The sequence below is a fragment of the Gracilinanus agilis genome, chromosome 4 (genome assembly GCF_016433145.1).
Source record: "Gracilinanus agilis isolate LMUSP501 chromosome 4, AgileGrace, whole genome shotgun sequence".
In the NCBI taxonomy this organism is placed as follows: Eukaryota; Metazoa; Chordata; class Mammalia; order Didelphimorphia; family Didelphidae; genus Gracilinanus; species Gracilinanus agilis.
The window spans coordinates 142,373,435-142,389,894 of record NC_058133.1 but is presented as its reverse complement, the minus strand read 5'-3'; the positions used below and the strand labels follow the sequence as shown (position 1 = coordinate 142,389,894).

Below are 16,460 nucleotides of genomic sequence, written 5' to 3'. Positions count from 1 at the left end.
CCATTCCTTTTGGCTCTTGATTATATCCTGGCTTTTTAAAATCACTTCATGTGATAGGATTATAAAACTATGAAACCATCTAGTCCAATTCTCATTTTACAGATAAGGAAAACTGAGGTCTAGTGAGGCTAAATAACCCAAGTGGCAAAGGTCACATAACCAGAAAATAGCTAAAGAGCTTGGATTTGTACTTGGTCACTGTTTTTAAATATAACACAGTGACCAGTTAGGTGGTGCACTGGATAGAGTACTTGGACTGAAGCCAGGAAGACTTATGTTCCTGAGTTCAAATCCAGATATAGACGCTTACTGGCTGTATAACCCTAGGCAAGTCACTTTACTTTGTTTGCTTCAGTTTCCTTATCTGTAAAATTAACTAGAGAAGGAAATGGCAAACCCCTCCACTACTTTTGCCAAGAAAACCTTAAATGGAATTGATCATAAGAAGTCTGAAACGATTGAACAGCAAATTATACTTGTATCACTCCTTCTCTCTTGTAAGCTCTGATTTGTCTCTAATAGAATTCCTAAGCTCCTTGAGTGACAGGGCTGCACTATCTCCTTTTCTTAGCCATTTGGAGTTTTCTTGCTAAAGATATTGGAATAGTTTTTTGTTTTCTTATCCAGCTCATTTTATAGATGATTGAAACTGAGGCAAATAAGGGTAAGTGAATTTTTCAGGATCACAAAGCTAGAGGCTGGATTTAATCTCAGAAAGATGTCTGCTTGACTGCAGGCATGGTACTCTATCCATTATGCTTCTTACCTCCTAGTATAATGCTAAATCTTTTTTCACTAGTATTCTATTAAATACAATGATTTGACATTTAACATGTGTCACAAGTGAACATGTAATAAATGAATGAAAAGCATCTACTAAGTACTTATTATGTGCCATGCTCAGTTAAGCGCTGGGGATATAAGTACAAAAGTGGTACAGTGCCCTCAAGGAACTTATATTTCAGTAATTGGAGGCAACACTAATAAGGAAGTTGTGGTCAGAAAATGGAGCCATTGTTTGGGAAGTCAAATGGCAGGTGGAATAATATAGCCATCAACTGATAAGTCCTTTTCTAAAGGCATTGATAGTTGTCCTTTGTACTAGAAGAGGACTATAACATTATATTATATATAATATATGTAATATTATATAACACTATTTCAGGGTCAATGTAAAGTGTGTCTGACTGTGGCTGATCAGACCAATACAAGTTCAGAAGGTTCTACCACAAGTTGGGCACAAAGAATATGTATGAACATTTGAGATGGAGATGTCTCCAAATTTGCACATTTCATGTTTCTTTTGATCTACGGAAATTCTGCTTTCCTCATAGAGCATGGTGCCGTCTTTGATGCAGGTCTGCCATGCTGGACCATCCTGTGCCATCATCTCCTATGTCTCATGATATCAAAGTTCTTCAGAGAGACTTTGAGAGTGTCCCTGTATTGCTTCTTCTGACCTCCATGTGAGCACTTGCCTTGTGTGAGTTATCCATAAAAAAGTCTTTTGGGCAAACATGGGTTTGGCATGCAAACAACATAGCCAACCCACTGGAGTCGCTTTCTCTGTGGTGGAGTTTGAATGCTTGGCAATTCAACTTGAGAAAGGACCAGTGTCTCCCACCTTAATTGTCCTAACACTTTCCGTTTGTAGATGATTATGCATTCAATCCAGCCTCTGACCACTTTGATACCAGAGTGTGGATTGATTGCTTGGGCTAATTTTGGCCTAACAAATAACCCTAAGAAAACAGATTTTGTCTCTACTAGTCAGCACCACTCCATCCATATGGGGAACCACTGGTTACAGTAAACCGAGAAATTTTGAATGCCGTGGATAAATTCACTTCCTTTGGCAGAATGCTTTCCAGGGATGCCCACATAGATGATGAGGTTGAAGCATACACTGCCAGAGCTAGCTCATTATTTGTGAGGCTCCAAAGGAAAGCATGGGAGAGAAGAGGTACTGGGCCGCCTACCAATAGGAAGGTCTATAGAACTTCCATGCTGTATGCCTCTGAAACCTCAACAGCTTACTGTTTGCCAGGAAACGAAACTGCTTCCATTTGAGTTGTCCGGGAAAATTCTGAAGATCACCTGGCAATACCTGGGTGCCAAGGTCCTTTCTCAAGCTGAATTGCCAAGCACTCAGACTCTGTTGCAGAAAGGGCAACTTCAGTGGGCTGGCCACATTGTTCAAATACCAAATATATGTTTGCCTAAAAGACTATTTTATGGAGAATTCATACAAGAGAGAGTGCTCATGTGGAGTTCAGAAGAAAATGATATAAGGAAACTCTCAAGGTTTCTCTGAAGAACTTTAGAAACTATTGTGAGATGTGGAAGATAATGGCATAGGACTGTCCAGCAATGGCATGCCCACATCAAAGAAAGCTCAATGTTCTGTGAGCAAACAGAGTTTCAGTAGATCAAAAGAAATATGAGATGTGCAGATTTGGAGATATCTCAATCCCAAATGTTTGTACATGCTCTTTGTGCCCAGCTATTAGAGTTATTGATCAGCCACAGTTGGATGCCCCTTACTTGGCAGCCCACAGGACTGCTCCTGCCATAGTAATATTGTTTTGGTCCTCTTTTGAAGTATGAAGGACAACAACCAGCCAATAATTTTTGTAACTATTCATTTATTACATTTCAGTTGTCAGTTTTATTTGGCATATTATTGAGCAAATATTTTTATATCATTTCCTATATTTATTCATTAGGTGTAAATTTATTAGGGTCACACAGCTAGGGAGTCTGAGGTCAGATTCTAACCCAGGACCTCCCATCTCTGGACCTGACTCCTAATCCACTGAGCCACCTAGTTGCCCCCGTTGTTATCTTTAACAGAATTATTGTTTCTATGATTTTAGTCTATTAATTCCTCCAAATGAAATCCTGTGTAGAGCTATTGGTACTCTCTAATGGGAAATATTCAAAGCATTTTCTGAGGACTTATGCATGTGCCTAATCTCTACTATATACCACAAGGGCTTTTTTTTAAATCATAAAAGACACAGTCCTTGCTCTTAAGGAATTCACAGTCTAACCAGAGATATAGAACAGGCATTCATCCATTCAGAAGATATTTGTGGACTATTCAGTGTGTTCAAGACTCTGTGCTCTGGAATGGTGTGGGATTCAGAGTTCTTACCCTTCCAATGGGAAGACATAGGGGGAAATTAGATATGAACACAGTTATGGAAGCAAGAAAGTGAAGTAAGAGAGGTACAAAGAGTTTGGTGGAGATAGAAAACAGATATTCAGTCCAACAGCTGTTTAAGTACTTATGATGTGCTAATATAATGGGTCAGAGCTCAAGCTGGAAGGGATCCCCTTTTACAGATGAGGAAACTAGAAATATTGAGTGGCTTGCCCAAGGGAATACAGATAGTAAATGTCTAAGATGGGATTTGAACCCCGGCCACTTAGTGCAATAAGTGTTTTTCCACTGTACTGTATAGAGAGTTGGCCTTGAATATCTGATTCAAGTCACTTCTTTGACATTTACTGACTATGTGACACCAGACAAGTCACACGAACAAACTCTCAGTGCTCTCCAGTGATGGGCAAACTACAGCAGTGGGCCAGATGCAGCCCCCTGAAATGTTCTATCCAGGCCATGGGATATTATTCCTAATCTGACGAATACAATGAGTAGGATACAATACAATGAAACTTTGAAAGAGTTGTCTTAGAAACAGACTGACAGATGAGCATTTCCTTTCCTTTGGCCCCCTCTTTAAAAAGTTTGCCCATCACTGATCTAGGCTACTATCTAGGAGTATAAGGTTGCAGAGAACATTCCTGTTTACCCTGGGACGGGGAGTTTCCTCTTCTGGGAGTTCTTTTTTCCATTGAAATCACAGTTCTAGTCCCCGTCTTTCTACTGTAAAAGTGTGCTGGATCCAGCTCTATTGGGCTCCCAGCAGCTGACTTAACTTTTCAGTGATCAGACATCAGCAAATGCTATAAATCAGGGCTCCATTTCTTATTTGCTTCGTTGCCCAGGTTTAGAAAATGATGGCAAAAATGTTCAAACAGAGATTAAACTGAAAAGCGTATTGTAGGTTTTTGGAGAGACAGTTTCCAAACTTTTGCCAGCACACCCCTGGCGAGGCACTGCATAAGACACATGTGGGACAGCAAGATAAAAAATCCCTGCCTTGTAGGAGCTTAACCTAGAATAACAGGTGAGAGTGACATGTGGAGAGCTATTTGCACAGATTGAAGGCAAAGTGCCATGGAGAGAAAAAAGAGACATGAACAGTGCATTCTAGGAAAATCTGAACAAGGGGGAACATTAGCAGGAAGGAGGTGAGGCTGGAAATGGGAACGAGGGGGAATTTCCCAAAGAATTAGGTTTACCTAAGCCTTGAAGATCTAGAGGATCATTTCAGAACTTAATTGGCCTCCTTGCTCCAATTTCTTTCAATTATTTAACTCTTTCTTACCCTCATCTGTGAGATGAGACTGCCGTCTATTTTCATGGGGTATGAGGGTGGAAGAAGGCCCCGTTAAGTGAGAATTGAAGCTAAAAGTGCTGGAATGTCAACTTTCCTATCTTTAACATAAAGCAATTAAAGAACATTTGAAAACCTGAGTAGCTGTGTGGTACTAAAATAAAGGAGGTAGCTAGGTGGCATAGTGGATAGAGTGCCAGGACTGAAGTCATAAAGTCTCATCTTCCTGAGTTCAAATCCAGCCTCAGACACTTACTAGCTATATCACTCTGGGCAAGTCATTTAATGTTATTTGCCTCAGTTTTCTCATCTGTAAAATGAGCTGGAGAAGAAAATGGCAAACCACTCCAGTATTTTTGCCAAGAAAACTCCAAATGGGGTCATAAAGAATCAGACACTACTGAAAAATAACTGAAAAAACAAAATAAAATAATTGAGAGGGGATGAGATCAAATGTGAACTGGAGTATATATTTATTAAGATCCTGTTATGCTTCAGGTACTGTACTAGATGTGAGAGATACAAAGAAAAACAATTCCTCCTCACAATGAGCTTAGTTTAATAGAGGAGACAAATATATACAAATAAAACATAAATATAAAATACAAACATGTACAGATTAGTTGAATACAAGGTAACCTGTGAGGAAGGGCACCAGCAGTTGGGGAAATCAGCAAAGGTTTGAGGGGGAAATAATGATTTCAGTTTCAGACATGCTATGTTGAAGGTGCCTCTGGGACATCCAATTTGAAATGTCCAATAGGTAACTGATAATCTAGGATTAAAGTTTGGGGGAGATTTGGAGATAGACATAAAGACCTGATTTAAAAACTGGCCTCAGATAGTACAAGTGTGAACCTGGGCAAGTCACTCTGCCCTCTTTGCCTAGTTTTCCTCTTCTATAAAATGAATTTGTGCTTAATATCTTAGCCAAGAAAAACCCCAAAAGGGCCACAAAAGTTGGACCTGACTGAAATGACCAAACAACAACATATGGGTGTAGAAGTCTTCTCCATGAGATGACAAACTCATGGAAGCTGATAAAATTACTATGTGAGAGTATAGATGGAGAAGAGGTCCTGGGATAGAACCTAACTACAATGAATAAGTCAGGTAGTGGGGAACCAGGTGGCTCAGTGGATGGAGAGCCAGGCCTGGAGATGGAGGTACTGGGTTTGAATCTGGCCTCAGACACTTCCTAGCTGTGTGACCCTGGCCAAGTCACTTAACTCCATTGCCTAATCGTTATTGTTTTTCTGTCTTAGAATCAATATGTGGTATTGATTCTAAGATGGAAGGTAAATTTTTTTAAAAAGTAGACAGGGAGAGGGAAAAGCAGGAAAAGGTAGTATAAAAACCTAGAGGGCAGAGAGTATCCAGAAAGAGAGGTGGTCAACAGTGTCATATGTAGCATGTAGCTTGAAAAGGATTCAGCCAGATAAAAGACATCAGATCTGGCATTTCAGAAATCATCAATAACTTTGGAGAGGTTTTAATTAAATGATATAGTTAAGTCAAACCACAAAAGGTTGAGAGGTGAGTCAAAAGGGTTTGAGGAGGCAATGAAAAGTGGGGATTTTTCTTTTTTGTTAACTTTAGAATATTTATCCTTGGTTACATGATTCATGATTTTTCCCACCCCTCTTCCCTTCCCCCACTCTTGGAGCCCACGAGCAATTCCACCAAGGATTTCCTTCTAAGTGGTTCCTGTTATTTAATTTTAGTAGTGCTCAAAAGAGAGCACAAAACATCCTTCATTCATGGAATTAAACTGAATTCCTAAACCTCATAAGCTACCTAGATAATGCCTTAAATAGCTACATTTGAACAAATATTTCTTTCTAGAGATAAATTGCTTCTGTGGAAATTAATAATTAACACCATCCCAGAGTGGAATATATTTCCCTGAGGGATTGGAGTCCACCTCACTCGAAGTCTTCAAGCAAATTCTATAGGACTGTTTATACCACCTGTCTTGTGAAGAGTCTTACTTAGATTAGTGGTTGGTCTCCAAGGTCCTTCTAGCTATGAAGATTCTTTGATTCAAGGAAATTATCATTATATTTATTTAAATATGCAGATAAAATTTCCCAAAAAGAGATTTAGAAGCCTAAGGGGGAAAATGCCATTGATTTTGTCAAACTCTAACAGGTATTTATTCGAAAATACTTCCTGCGTACTACAGTGCAAAAATACTGTCCTTGAGGTTAAGATCTTGGTTCTAATACTGACTTTTCATATTAATTAGCTTATATAATCTTGAGAGTTGTTGCCTTGCCTTTAAAATGAAGGAATTTGCCTGTGTTTTTCCTAAACTCCACAGTTGTAATTTAAAAAAAAACCTGGTAAAACTTCTATGTGCTTTGTAACCTTCTAAATTAAAACCTTCAATTATTTAATTTGGGGGAGGGGAGGACTGAATCTACCTATGATTTTGTTTCTACCAGCTCTACCAATATAGATCAGAACCTCTGCAACTTAAACAAGGTATAGTAAAAGATTGCAGTCAAGAGGACAGCTAGGTGGCTCAGTGGATTGAGAGCCAGGCCTAGAGACAGGAGGTCCTGGGTTCAAATCTGGCCTCAGACACTTCCTAGCTGTGTGACCCTCGATAAGTCACTTAACCTCCATTGCCTAGCCCTTATCACTTTTCTGCTGGAGCCAATACACAGTACTGACTCCAAGAGGGAAGATAAGAGTTAAAAAAAAAAAAAGTCTAAGGCTTTAACCAGGTTTTTCTGTATCCCATTACCAACTGTTTATCCACCATGCCACAATGCCTTTTGGTCATATTGTAAATATTTGAATTTCTATAATATGAAGAATTATAGGCAGCAGCTGGGTAGCTCAGTGGATTGAGAGTCAGGCTCAGAGATGGGGAGGTCCTGGGTTCAAATCTGGCCTCAGACACTTCCTAGCTATGTGATCCTGGGCAAGTCCGTTAATTCCCCATTGCCTAGTCCTTACTCTTCTACTTTAGAACCAAAACCCAGTATTGCTTCTAAGATGGAAGATAAAGGTTTAAAAAAAAAAAGGATTATAAAAAATTTTGCAGTTTTAGGGGTTGAATTATTAGCAAGGAAATTGCCTCAACAAGTGCTTTCTTTTTGAGATAATTCACAGATTTCCTTTGAGCCCATTACTAGATTTAAAATTAATTTAAAAAATTTTATTATCTACTATGTGTTTACATTGTTTGAGATGCTTTGGGACATATACCTTCTGCCCTCAGGCGGTTTATAATTTTGTTGGGGAGACAAAATACATGGAGGAAATAACAAGAAATGGAGGGCAGCACTAATTTATACAATGGATTAAACCCAGAGAAGAAAATGATAAAGATGACTATGGGCTATAAGTCACATAAGTTTTTGTAGAAAAGCGAATTGATCAACCAATAAATATTTGATTTATCCACAATTATCCTGGGTTTAGACATAAAAACAACAAAAAAAAGTCAATGACCTTAATTTCTGTGAGGACAATGAAAACAGAACTGGTTGCAATGGAGGATTTCTATTGGAAAATAAGTGAGACATGTAAGATAGGGTAGAGATCATCAAGAACTGTGATCGCTTGAGAAATTTGGCCTTGACTCACTAGGGTTACATAGAAAGTTTGTTAAGCCATCGATTTTTAAACAGGGAAGTGACTTTATGCTTTATGCTAAGCCTTGACTCATAAAAAATTAAGAATATTAGTAACCTCAAAGGATAAAAAAAATTAAATATGCACAGTCATTACATAAAGTTCCAGAAACACTTTATTTAAAAATGGAGCTGTAAATGCATAACAAAATAACATAGGTAATAAATGTAACAAAAATAAATAAGGAGAATAATGTGTTCATACAAAATAATAACATAGTAAAAGGCCAAATGCTTATCACTGAACAAAAATGTGTAAACTCTTGAAAAAAAATCTTGTGAGACAATTCTACAGAGTAATAATTTTCTAAGTAATGTCTTACCCTTTCACTTCCATATGGTTAAATTCCGTACCCAAACACTGAGGAAAAGAAGGAATGAGGGTGATTATTTGGATGAATCTTTATTTTTTTAATGAGGACTGACTTGTGTTTTAATGTATTCCTTATTCTTTTGAACTACTTCAATCCTTCCTTTCATTTTTTCTAAAACCATTCTGAGACTTCTTTTGATAGAGTGGGGAATTTAGACTTATATGAAGAATATTCTTTTTTTTAGATTTAAAGAAAAATATGAGATCCATTATACAACAGATTTTTTTTACATCTCTACAAAAATGGTTTTTGCATTTTTTATTACTTGGTCCAACTTTACAAGACTTCAGTAATCCTGTAGTTTTAAAATGCACAGACTTAGTATTTTTCTTAAACAATTATAGTATAGAATTATTGCTTAAATATTAAAGACCATTTCATAAAAGCTGCAAAAATTGTATTTTTAACCTTTAGAGACTGATATAATCAAGGGAAAATTCAAGCCTACTAGTTATATTTAACAGAATTAAGATTTCTCCAAATTATAGTGTTCTGGAAATACAAGGTCATTTACTTTTTTTTTTTTTAAACATACCCAAATATTACCTTACTGGGATGACAAAAGGAAAGTGAGTTTATATAGGAGATTTTCACAGACTTTCTATTCAGTGGTTTTAATCAAAAGCCTATGTTAGTAGTTGTCTTCCCGAGTTCTTATAAATGTATAGAGGAGAGACAGGGATTTGCTATCGAGTCTACAGGGAAACATACAGAAGCTATTTATGTGCTTGGGAGTGAGACTATCGATTCTAAGTTATGCCTATTGGTTCTTCAAGTCCTAAAGAAGAATTTCATACTTCATGATCATTCCAAGAGAAATTTTTAAAAACTGTCACATAGAAACTTGGTAACACCGGAGAGTTTATTTGCACCAATATACATGTTCTTCTCTTTAAAAATATACTCCACCTATCTGTTTAAACTTGTTTTTATCATTCCAATAGCCTCCTGGCCTGAAGTGGATGAAACCTTTCTACTTTCATTAAAAAAAAAAAAAGAGAGAGAAAAGTGCCAAATTGAGTTTTCAGAAAGTGGAGTGAAACACTGTGGGTTAAAACAAAGGCAGTATTATCTATGTACATAAAAAGATTGGGTAGTCCTTATGGATATGCAGACATGTCCACCTACCACTCCCGTCAAATTCTTAGTGCAAACATAATAGTTAAACTTTGTAAATCTTAGGACAATCTATGTAGCAACCAAGTTATATAAATCACATAACTGTTGGAAAAGTTTGGGACACAAGAATGAAAGCATTGCAATGTCTGTCTTACTGTGAACAGTAATGTGTCATTGTACCCAAAGGTATTGTATCCTAATAGAAATTCTAATATTCAGAAACAAATATAACTGTTTAAGAAATCTGTACAAACTGAAGAGAAGTCCATTTCAGAGGGCAGCTTGACATGGGAGACTTGGGGTTTCAGATACATTGTATGGAAGTCTGCTTGTAGGTCACATCAGGGATTGAAAAAACAAAACAAAACAAGATCTAAGAAGGGAAAGGCAGCAATTTTAATTCTGTGTGCAAAACACACAACAACCATCAAGAGCAAAGCTGCCATGACCTGCTTTTCCTCCTCTGTATGAATGGCTATCTTAATGGTTCTGAAGGGATTAACATGACAGTCCAAGCATTCCTGATAAAGAACACAAGCATGACCACACTGCAGTTGACCAAGCTATTTTGTTTTGAATAAATCAGCATCATGACCCTTTCAATAGTCCTAGGCTTTCCACATTTAAGAAATTTTTTAAAATAATAAAGAATAAGTCATTCATGTACAGTAACATCCTCTTCTTCCCCTTCTGGGTTGAATCTGTTGAAATGTATACTGAAATCGGCCTCAGATTCCACATTGTGAAATTCAGCCGAGACTGAGATGTCAGTAGGACGGAGAGCCCTAGTTTCTGGCTGGCAAATGGGCGAATTCTGAACTGGGTCTTCATGGTTACTTTCAGGACTAGACTTCTGTTTTGGCTGGGTTGGTAAGACAGCAGTGGGGAATCCCAAGTTGTTCAGTGCTTCCAAAGTTCCATCTGGGTCAATCATAACATTGATCACTGGAAAAAATTACAGTTGAGAAAAAATAATTTAAGTCTTAAGATGCCACAAAAATTAGATAATTAAAATTATTTTCTATCATTTGGAGAATATCTTTTTGCAATTGATAGTGTTCATGGTTAGCCTTGCTGACCAAGTTCATAACACTTCCAACACTAGAAAAAAAGGCATGTTCTTCATTATTTCTGATGATTCTTTTTGTGAATATACCAATTCTATACATACTTCTGCTACTTTTCCTTTTGAACCCTAGTCTGATTATTAAGGTCTCCACTAGAGTGTGGATATGTGTAATTATTCCTGTGGCACATTTCAGAAAGCAAGTGAAACCTAATTAGAATCCTCACATTGAAAGCAAAGAGCACTTCTTTCCTTACCGCACTACGGCCAACATTAGCAGTTAGTGGCTGTTGCTATCCCCTGAGCAAGGCTTAGCTTAAGATAGCAAATCTTATCTCAATAAGATTGAGACATTTGTGTATTATGAAAAAAGTTTGCAAATTTTATCTTCCCTGTGTTTGAAAATTGCACTTTCCACTGTAACATATGCAAGATGACATCATAAAATTAATAAGAATGTATGTACTAACAGAGGAATTTTTCCACATTAAAAATAGGGAGAAGAATTGGACTTCTGATCTCACTGACCCATTGGCTCATTTTTTTCTCTTGCAGTCCCCCATCTTTCTCATTTTGGAAAATGTGTGACAGATGATAATATTAAAAAAGTATTTTATTGTTCTCTTGCATAATGAATCATAAACAAATATCTACTTTGGATACCCCATCCTTGCTTTATTATTATTTAAAATTGTGAGAATGGATTACAACTGAAACTGAAGAATTTTTCAAACTGTAATTGCAATTTAAAATGAAATTAAAAAATATGTATATAGCTTACCTATAAATAGAAAATAATAATTACAGGTGAAAATACATTCATGTAATTGTATAAATATTCAATAGTTTCTTTGACTGAATTGATATTGCAGAGTGAATTTCTACTAAAAATTGAGAATGGTACAAATTTGACTTCTGGTTAGATTCATATGCAAATATGCTATTTTGATTTCAAAGCATTTTTTGAATTTTTATATATAGAGCTTTACATGACTAATTTCTAGCTAAAAATCTAGCAAAATTAAAAAAATAACCTAATAGTAAAAAAAATTCCAATTGTCTCAAGAAAACTTTCTAAACAGTCCCTTTTTTCTCCCTATAGGTAATTTAGAAATGTGTCTACCTTGCAATTGCTTTTCAACTCTTTTCAGCTCCTGCAAGATGGAAGAAATCTCCTGAAAAGAAAATGAGCCAAATCAGCATTTCTTAACTGACATTTAAAAAACTGTACTACCAAAATAGATATGGATCTTATTCTCCTGGTACACTTAACATTATATAGTATCACATGAAGGCTAACAACAAAAAGAATTATAAAAACCCAGAAAGTATGGATCTAAACTTAAATGTTTTTTAAAAACAAAAACAAAATAAAACCTTACGCTGTTTATTTTTTTTTTAGTTTAACAATGATAAAGAAGGATGATAATTACACATTGAATAGTCACTTTGCCAAATGGGATTTTGATCAACTTTTAAAACAATCTTATCAATGCTGTCTAAGAATTCTTGTCAGAAAAGTAGATAAATGGTGGTGACCTTGGCAGTAGGATAAATCTTTAACTGTGTATAAAAACTGCCAGGCTCTTGAGGATCACTTTCATTTCCATTAACATTGTAAATGACAATAAATGCCATCACTTTTCCAAATGATTTCATGTTTTTGACCATTTTAATAATGAGAAGCCCCCAAGATTTTCCTTTTCCATATCCTGAAACTATCAACATTTTAACTTCAGTGGCAAAACTCTCAAATAAGTTTATTCTAAACTTTCTCCACCAATTATTGTAAAAAAAAAACCTCTTAAAATAACAAATAATCTCTGACATATGACAATTCTAACATTTATCCCCTTCAAAAAAGGGTTCCCATACCATGCTTGAAGTTTTCACAATAGGAACTTCACTTTCAGCTCTTAACTTTGTCTCTATTTCTTCCCAATTTCGATCTTTGTCTTTAAATAATATTCTAAAATCAGGGAAAAAAATTTTATTTTTCATATTTTAAACTTATTTATATTTAATAATCAACCAATAATTAAGTGTAGACAATATTGCAATCTCAGGCAATTTTTAACAATAAAGTGTTCAAAATTCACTGTGTAATGCTTAAACATGAAAATTGTGAGGATCAAACCTTCACAAGCATACTATATATTGTTGATTCTTGAGAAAACGGAACATTTAACAAATTTAGTTGATTCTATTAACCCAAAACATCTTTTTCATACATTCATCATATAAATTAAACAAAATAAATGAAACTTATATTTGTATGAATTCGATCAGTCAATAATTACTTATTACAACCAAATAAGAGGAAGTATTAAAAACCTATAAGAGAAAGGTGATAAAGGCCTGAATGAAGGTGACAGCTATTTAAGTAGAAGGATAGGTTTGGATATTGATATGGGAACAGAAATGGCAACATCTGGCAAATTACTGTCTATGTTTAATGAGAGAAAGCATAGAGTCAAAGATAATCCCAAAATTTTGGACCTGGGAAACTAGGTGGCACTTTAACAGAAACTGAGTAAATTTAGGAGTAAGGCTTTAAAGAAAATATAATGAATTCTGTTTTCGACATGCCTCATGAGATACCTAGTTTGAAATGCCTAATAAGAAACTGGTGATGTAGGATTGATATTCAGGGAAGACAGGTTCTAGCTTCTGAAGTCAATGAGAAGGAATACAGGATAGACATTTGGGGAGCACTGTGGGTATGATATGGATGATGAACTAGCAAAGGAAACTGAGAAGGAACAGCTAGAGAGGTAGAAAGAAAACCAGAAAACAAAGAAAACAAGTGTTGCAAAAATTCAGAGAGCAGAGAGAATCCAGGAGGACGCAAGTCAACTATTTATTTTCAGTACTTTTATTGGCATTCTGTGAGCTCTTGAACTTCTAGGAAAGACACGAATGGGACCTGCTCTCCATTCATGCAGCAATAATGGCATCTGCATGCAGGTGGCAGCAAAAACATGTGTTTGCCTAGTCAAGTCAGGGACTGAAGCTGATGTCTTGCTTCTGATTATTATTTATTTTCCTGAGCCCAGGTCACAAATAGCCATTCTCAAAAATAGGGAACTTCAGAATTGAGTGCTAACTGCCAAAGGAAGGTGATAACTGCAGCTTTCAGCAAACAGACTCTTGTGAGCTGCTCAGACAGTATAGATCTGAGAGGAATATGAAATATCTGTTTAGGTTGTTCTATAAGGTTGTTTCTGCCTCTCAAGATGTGGATACCTAAACATTTTGTGGAAATGCTGACTAGGTACAATTACTTTATGTTCACCTCGGATTTGGACTATTTAAGCAACTCATTTTAAGTTCCATATTCTGTAACTATCTGGGTATTCACAGCTTATCCTTTTGTTGAGAGTAAGTTGTCCCATGAGAACTGTGAAGTTATGAGGAACACTACCCATTGAGCTCTCAGCACCCAACTGAAAACTTTTCACCTCTCCAGTATAAGAAGTAGCCACATGGTTTTCTGAATGTCCACTTTTCAGAGTCACCAGTCATCTGTGCTCTGAGAAAGACATATAAAGGAGATGAGGTTGAAAGATTTAAGATCTGGTCTCAGGCTTGTACGTGTTCTTGCTGCAATGTATATTTGCTGCTGTGGAGCAGAAATTAAGAGAAATTCCTTCATCTCTTTGAAGTTCCACGTTGTGAGTTTAAAGACTGAATCTTCCTGAACTTCTATTAAGAAACTTCTTTTGGGGGCAGCTGGGTAGCTCAGTGGAGTGAGAGTCAGGCCTAGAGACAGGAGGTCCTGGGTTCAAACCCGGCCTCAGCCACTTCCCAGCTGTGTGACCCTGGGCAAGTCACTTGACCCCCCATTGCCCACCCTTACCACTCTTCCACCTATGAGACAATATACTGAAGTAAAAGGGTTTTAAAAAAAGGTATTAAAAAAAGAAACTTCTTTTTATAGACTCTGTGAATAAAGTTTGCTCCATTCACCTCTGGGCCTCAGGCCCTTTAACCCTCGGCTGAGGATTAAGATGTACCTGGATTAATTAGTGGGATAGATTCTTATTTCCTTACTTCCTCTCTCTCTTCTCATGTAAATAAATTTCCATAAGTCAATTTTGATTTGAGATTATTCTTAATTGAGATTGATAACAGTTCAATCCTCTGGTGACCATCTTTAATATATTGAACCCATAAAACGCCTTTTTCACCCTTACAGTAAAAGGAGACCTTTTCACTGGTCTCTATCTATCACTAATTGTTTTCATTTTTGTATTAAAGTTAATTCCCAAAGAAATTTTAAAAAATATTTATTGAGAAAGAAATAGACTTGGAATTTAAAAAAATATTAAAAACCCCCAAGAAAAAAAGGAGAAAATAGCACTGTCCATTTGTTGGTTGAGGCATTCTAGGAAATGAACAAAGCTTTCTGAAAATCACAAAAACAAATATGAAAAATAGGCTTGCCTATTAAAAATAAATCAAGTAAATAAGTTTGAGTAATGAAAAATACTATGAATCTGAAGTATACTACCTGATCTTTCCAGCTGTCTTGTCTATAGATTGTCTTATCTTCCGAGAGAACTGAAAGACTGATGACAATAATAGATTGTCTCCCATCACCTGAAAAATTAAAAGGAAAAAGGAAGCAGTTATAGTGCAATGCAAAACTATCCAATATGTCTACTGTCTACCCAAAATATAGTGCCTAGATGTAAAGAATAAAATGATATACTACTGTATTTAAAATTAATCTTAACAAGATGTGAAAGAATGCTGCTGCTTCTGCAATGAGTATCAAATTTACTATCTGTTATACCACTTTAGAAATACTAAAAACATTTCTTATCTTCATGATTATCCATTCATTAATAGCAATAACCATTCATCATCTCCACTAAATATTTTAGAATAACTCTATTTTTCATTACTTCTAATAATAGTAGTAAAAGTCTGTATAAAAAATGTTGCAGATGGCATATATTTCACCATTAAGGACACAGGAAAAATAGAAGTAGAGGCACCCAATAATTATAGTACACAAGAGAATATATCAGAAACACACATAGAACATAGTATATAAGAAAAGTATCAGAAAACAATATTTAAGAGCTCAGATATATATAATAAAATTACATGTTATGATAATAAAATAATTATAAAACAATTATTATTAAAGCACAATATAAATGTTAGTTGCTATAATAATACTATCTATATAAATAATATAGTGAATGTAAAGAAGCAAACATGACTCCTGAAATAGCAATGACATTTTTATGGGTTTTGGCTGAAAAATGGAATAAATAAGGCAAAGAAGTACATTTTGTTTAAAAGGATTAGAAAAAAAGATATATGTGAATAGTACTATTTATTTCAAATATATACAAACTTCTGTGGAAATTCAGACATTTTAAAGAGCCATAGTGGAGAATATTTGGATGACACACAAAGGAAGGGGAAAATTTGGTATATACTAAATATTATTTATCTTCTGAATCTTCCCAGACCCCCCATGGACTCTTTTGCCTATCTGGTAGAGCTAGAAACTCCTCAAAACAGTTTTTTAAATGCACACACACACAAATACACACCAGTGTTCCATGAATTTAATGATAATATTTTTTCCTGTTTTGATAAGACAGAATAGTTTGCTGGGGTTTGAGCCTAACAAATCCATCCAGTAAATCCATGGAAGTGGCAGCTATATGAGAAAAGGCTGAGAATATTTAATATGTAACTAAATTCTCTCTGAAGGCTTAGGTATTTTGTTTCATTAATATTCTTTTGCTTTTAAATTTATATGTCA

The 16,460-nt window shown here is 35.7% G+C and overlaps 1 protein-coding gene across 1 annotated transcript in view; it reads right to left on the bottom strand.

Moving 5' to 3' along the window:
• Positions 1 to 8,211: 8,211 nt before the first annotated feature.
• The window catches only part of CEP170 (centrosomal protein 170), a 132,288-nt gene continuing 124,039 nt past the window's right edge, over positions 8,212 to 16,460 (bottom strand). Inside the window, exons 15-18 of the mRNA XM_044674980.1 lie at positions 15,186 to 15,274; positions 12,548 to 12,641; positions 11,796 to 11,847; positions 8,212 to 10,551 (exon numbers count right to left, since the gene is read on the bottom strand). Of these exons, the coding sequence (XP_044530915.1) occupies positions 10,262 to 10,551; positions 11,796 to 11,847; positions 12,548 to 12,641; positions 15,186 to 15,274 (525 nt within the window). The 3' untranslated portion in view covers positions 8,212 to 10,261. The remainder of the gene's footprint in view (positions 10,552 to 11,795; positions 11,848 to 12,547; positions 12,642 to 15,185; positions 15,275 to 16,460) is intronic.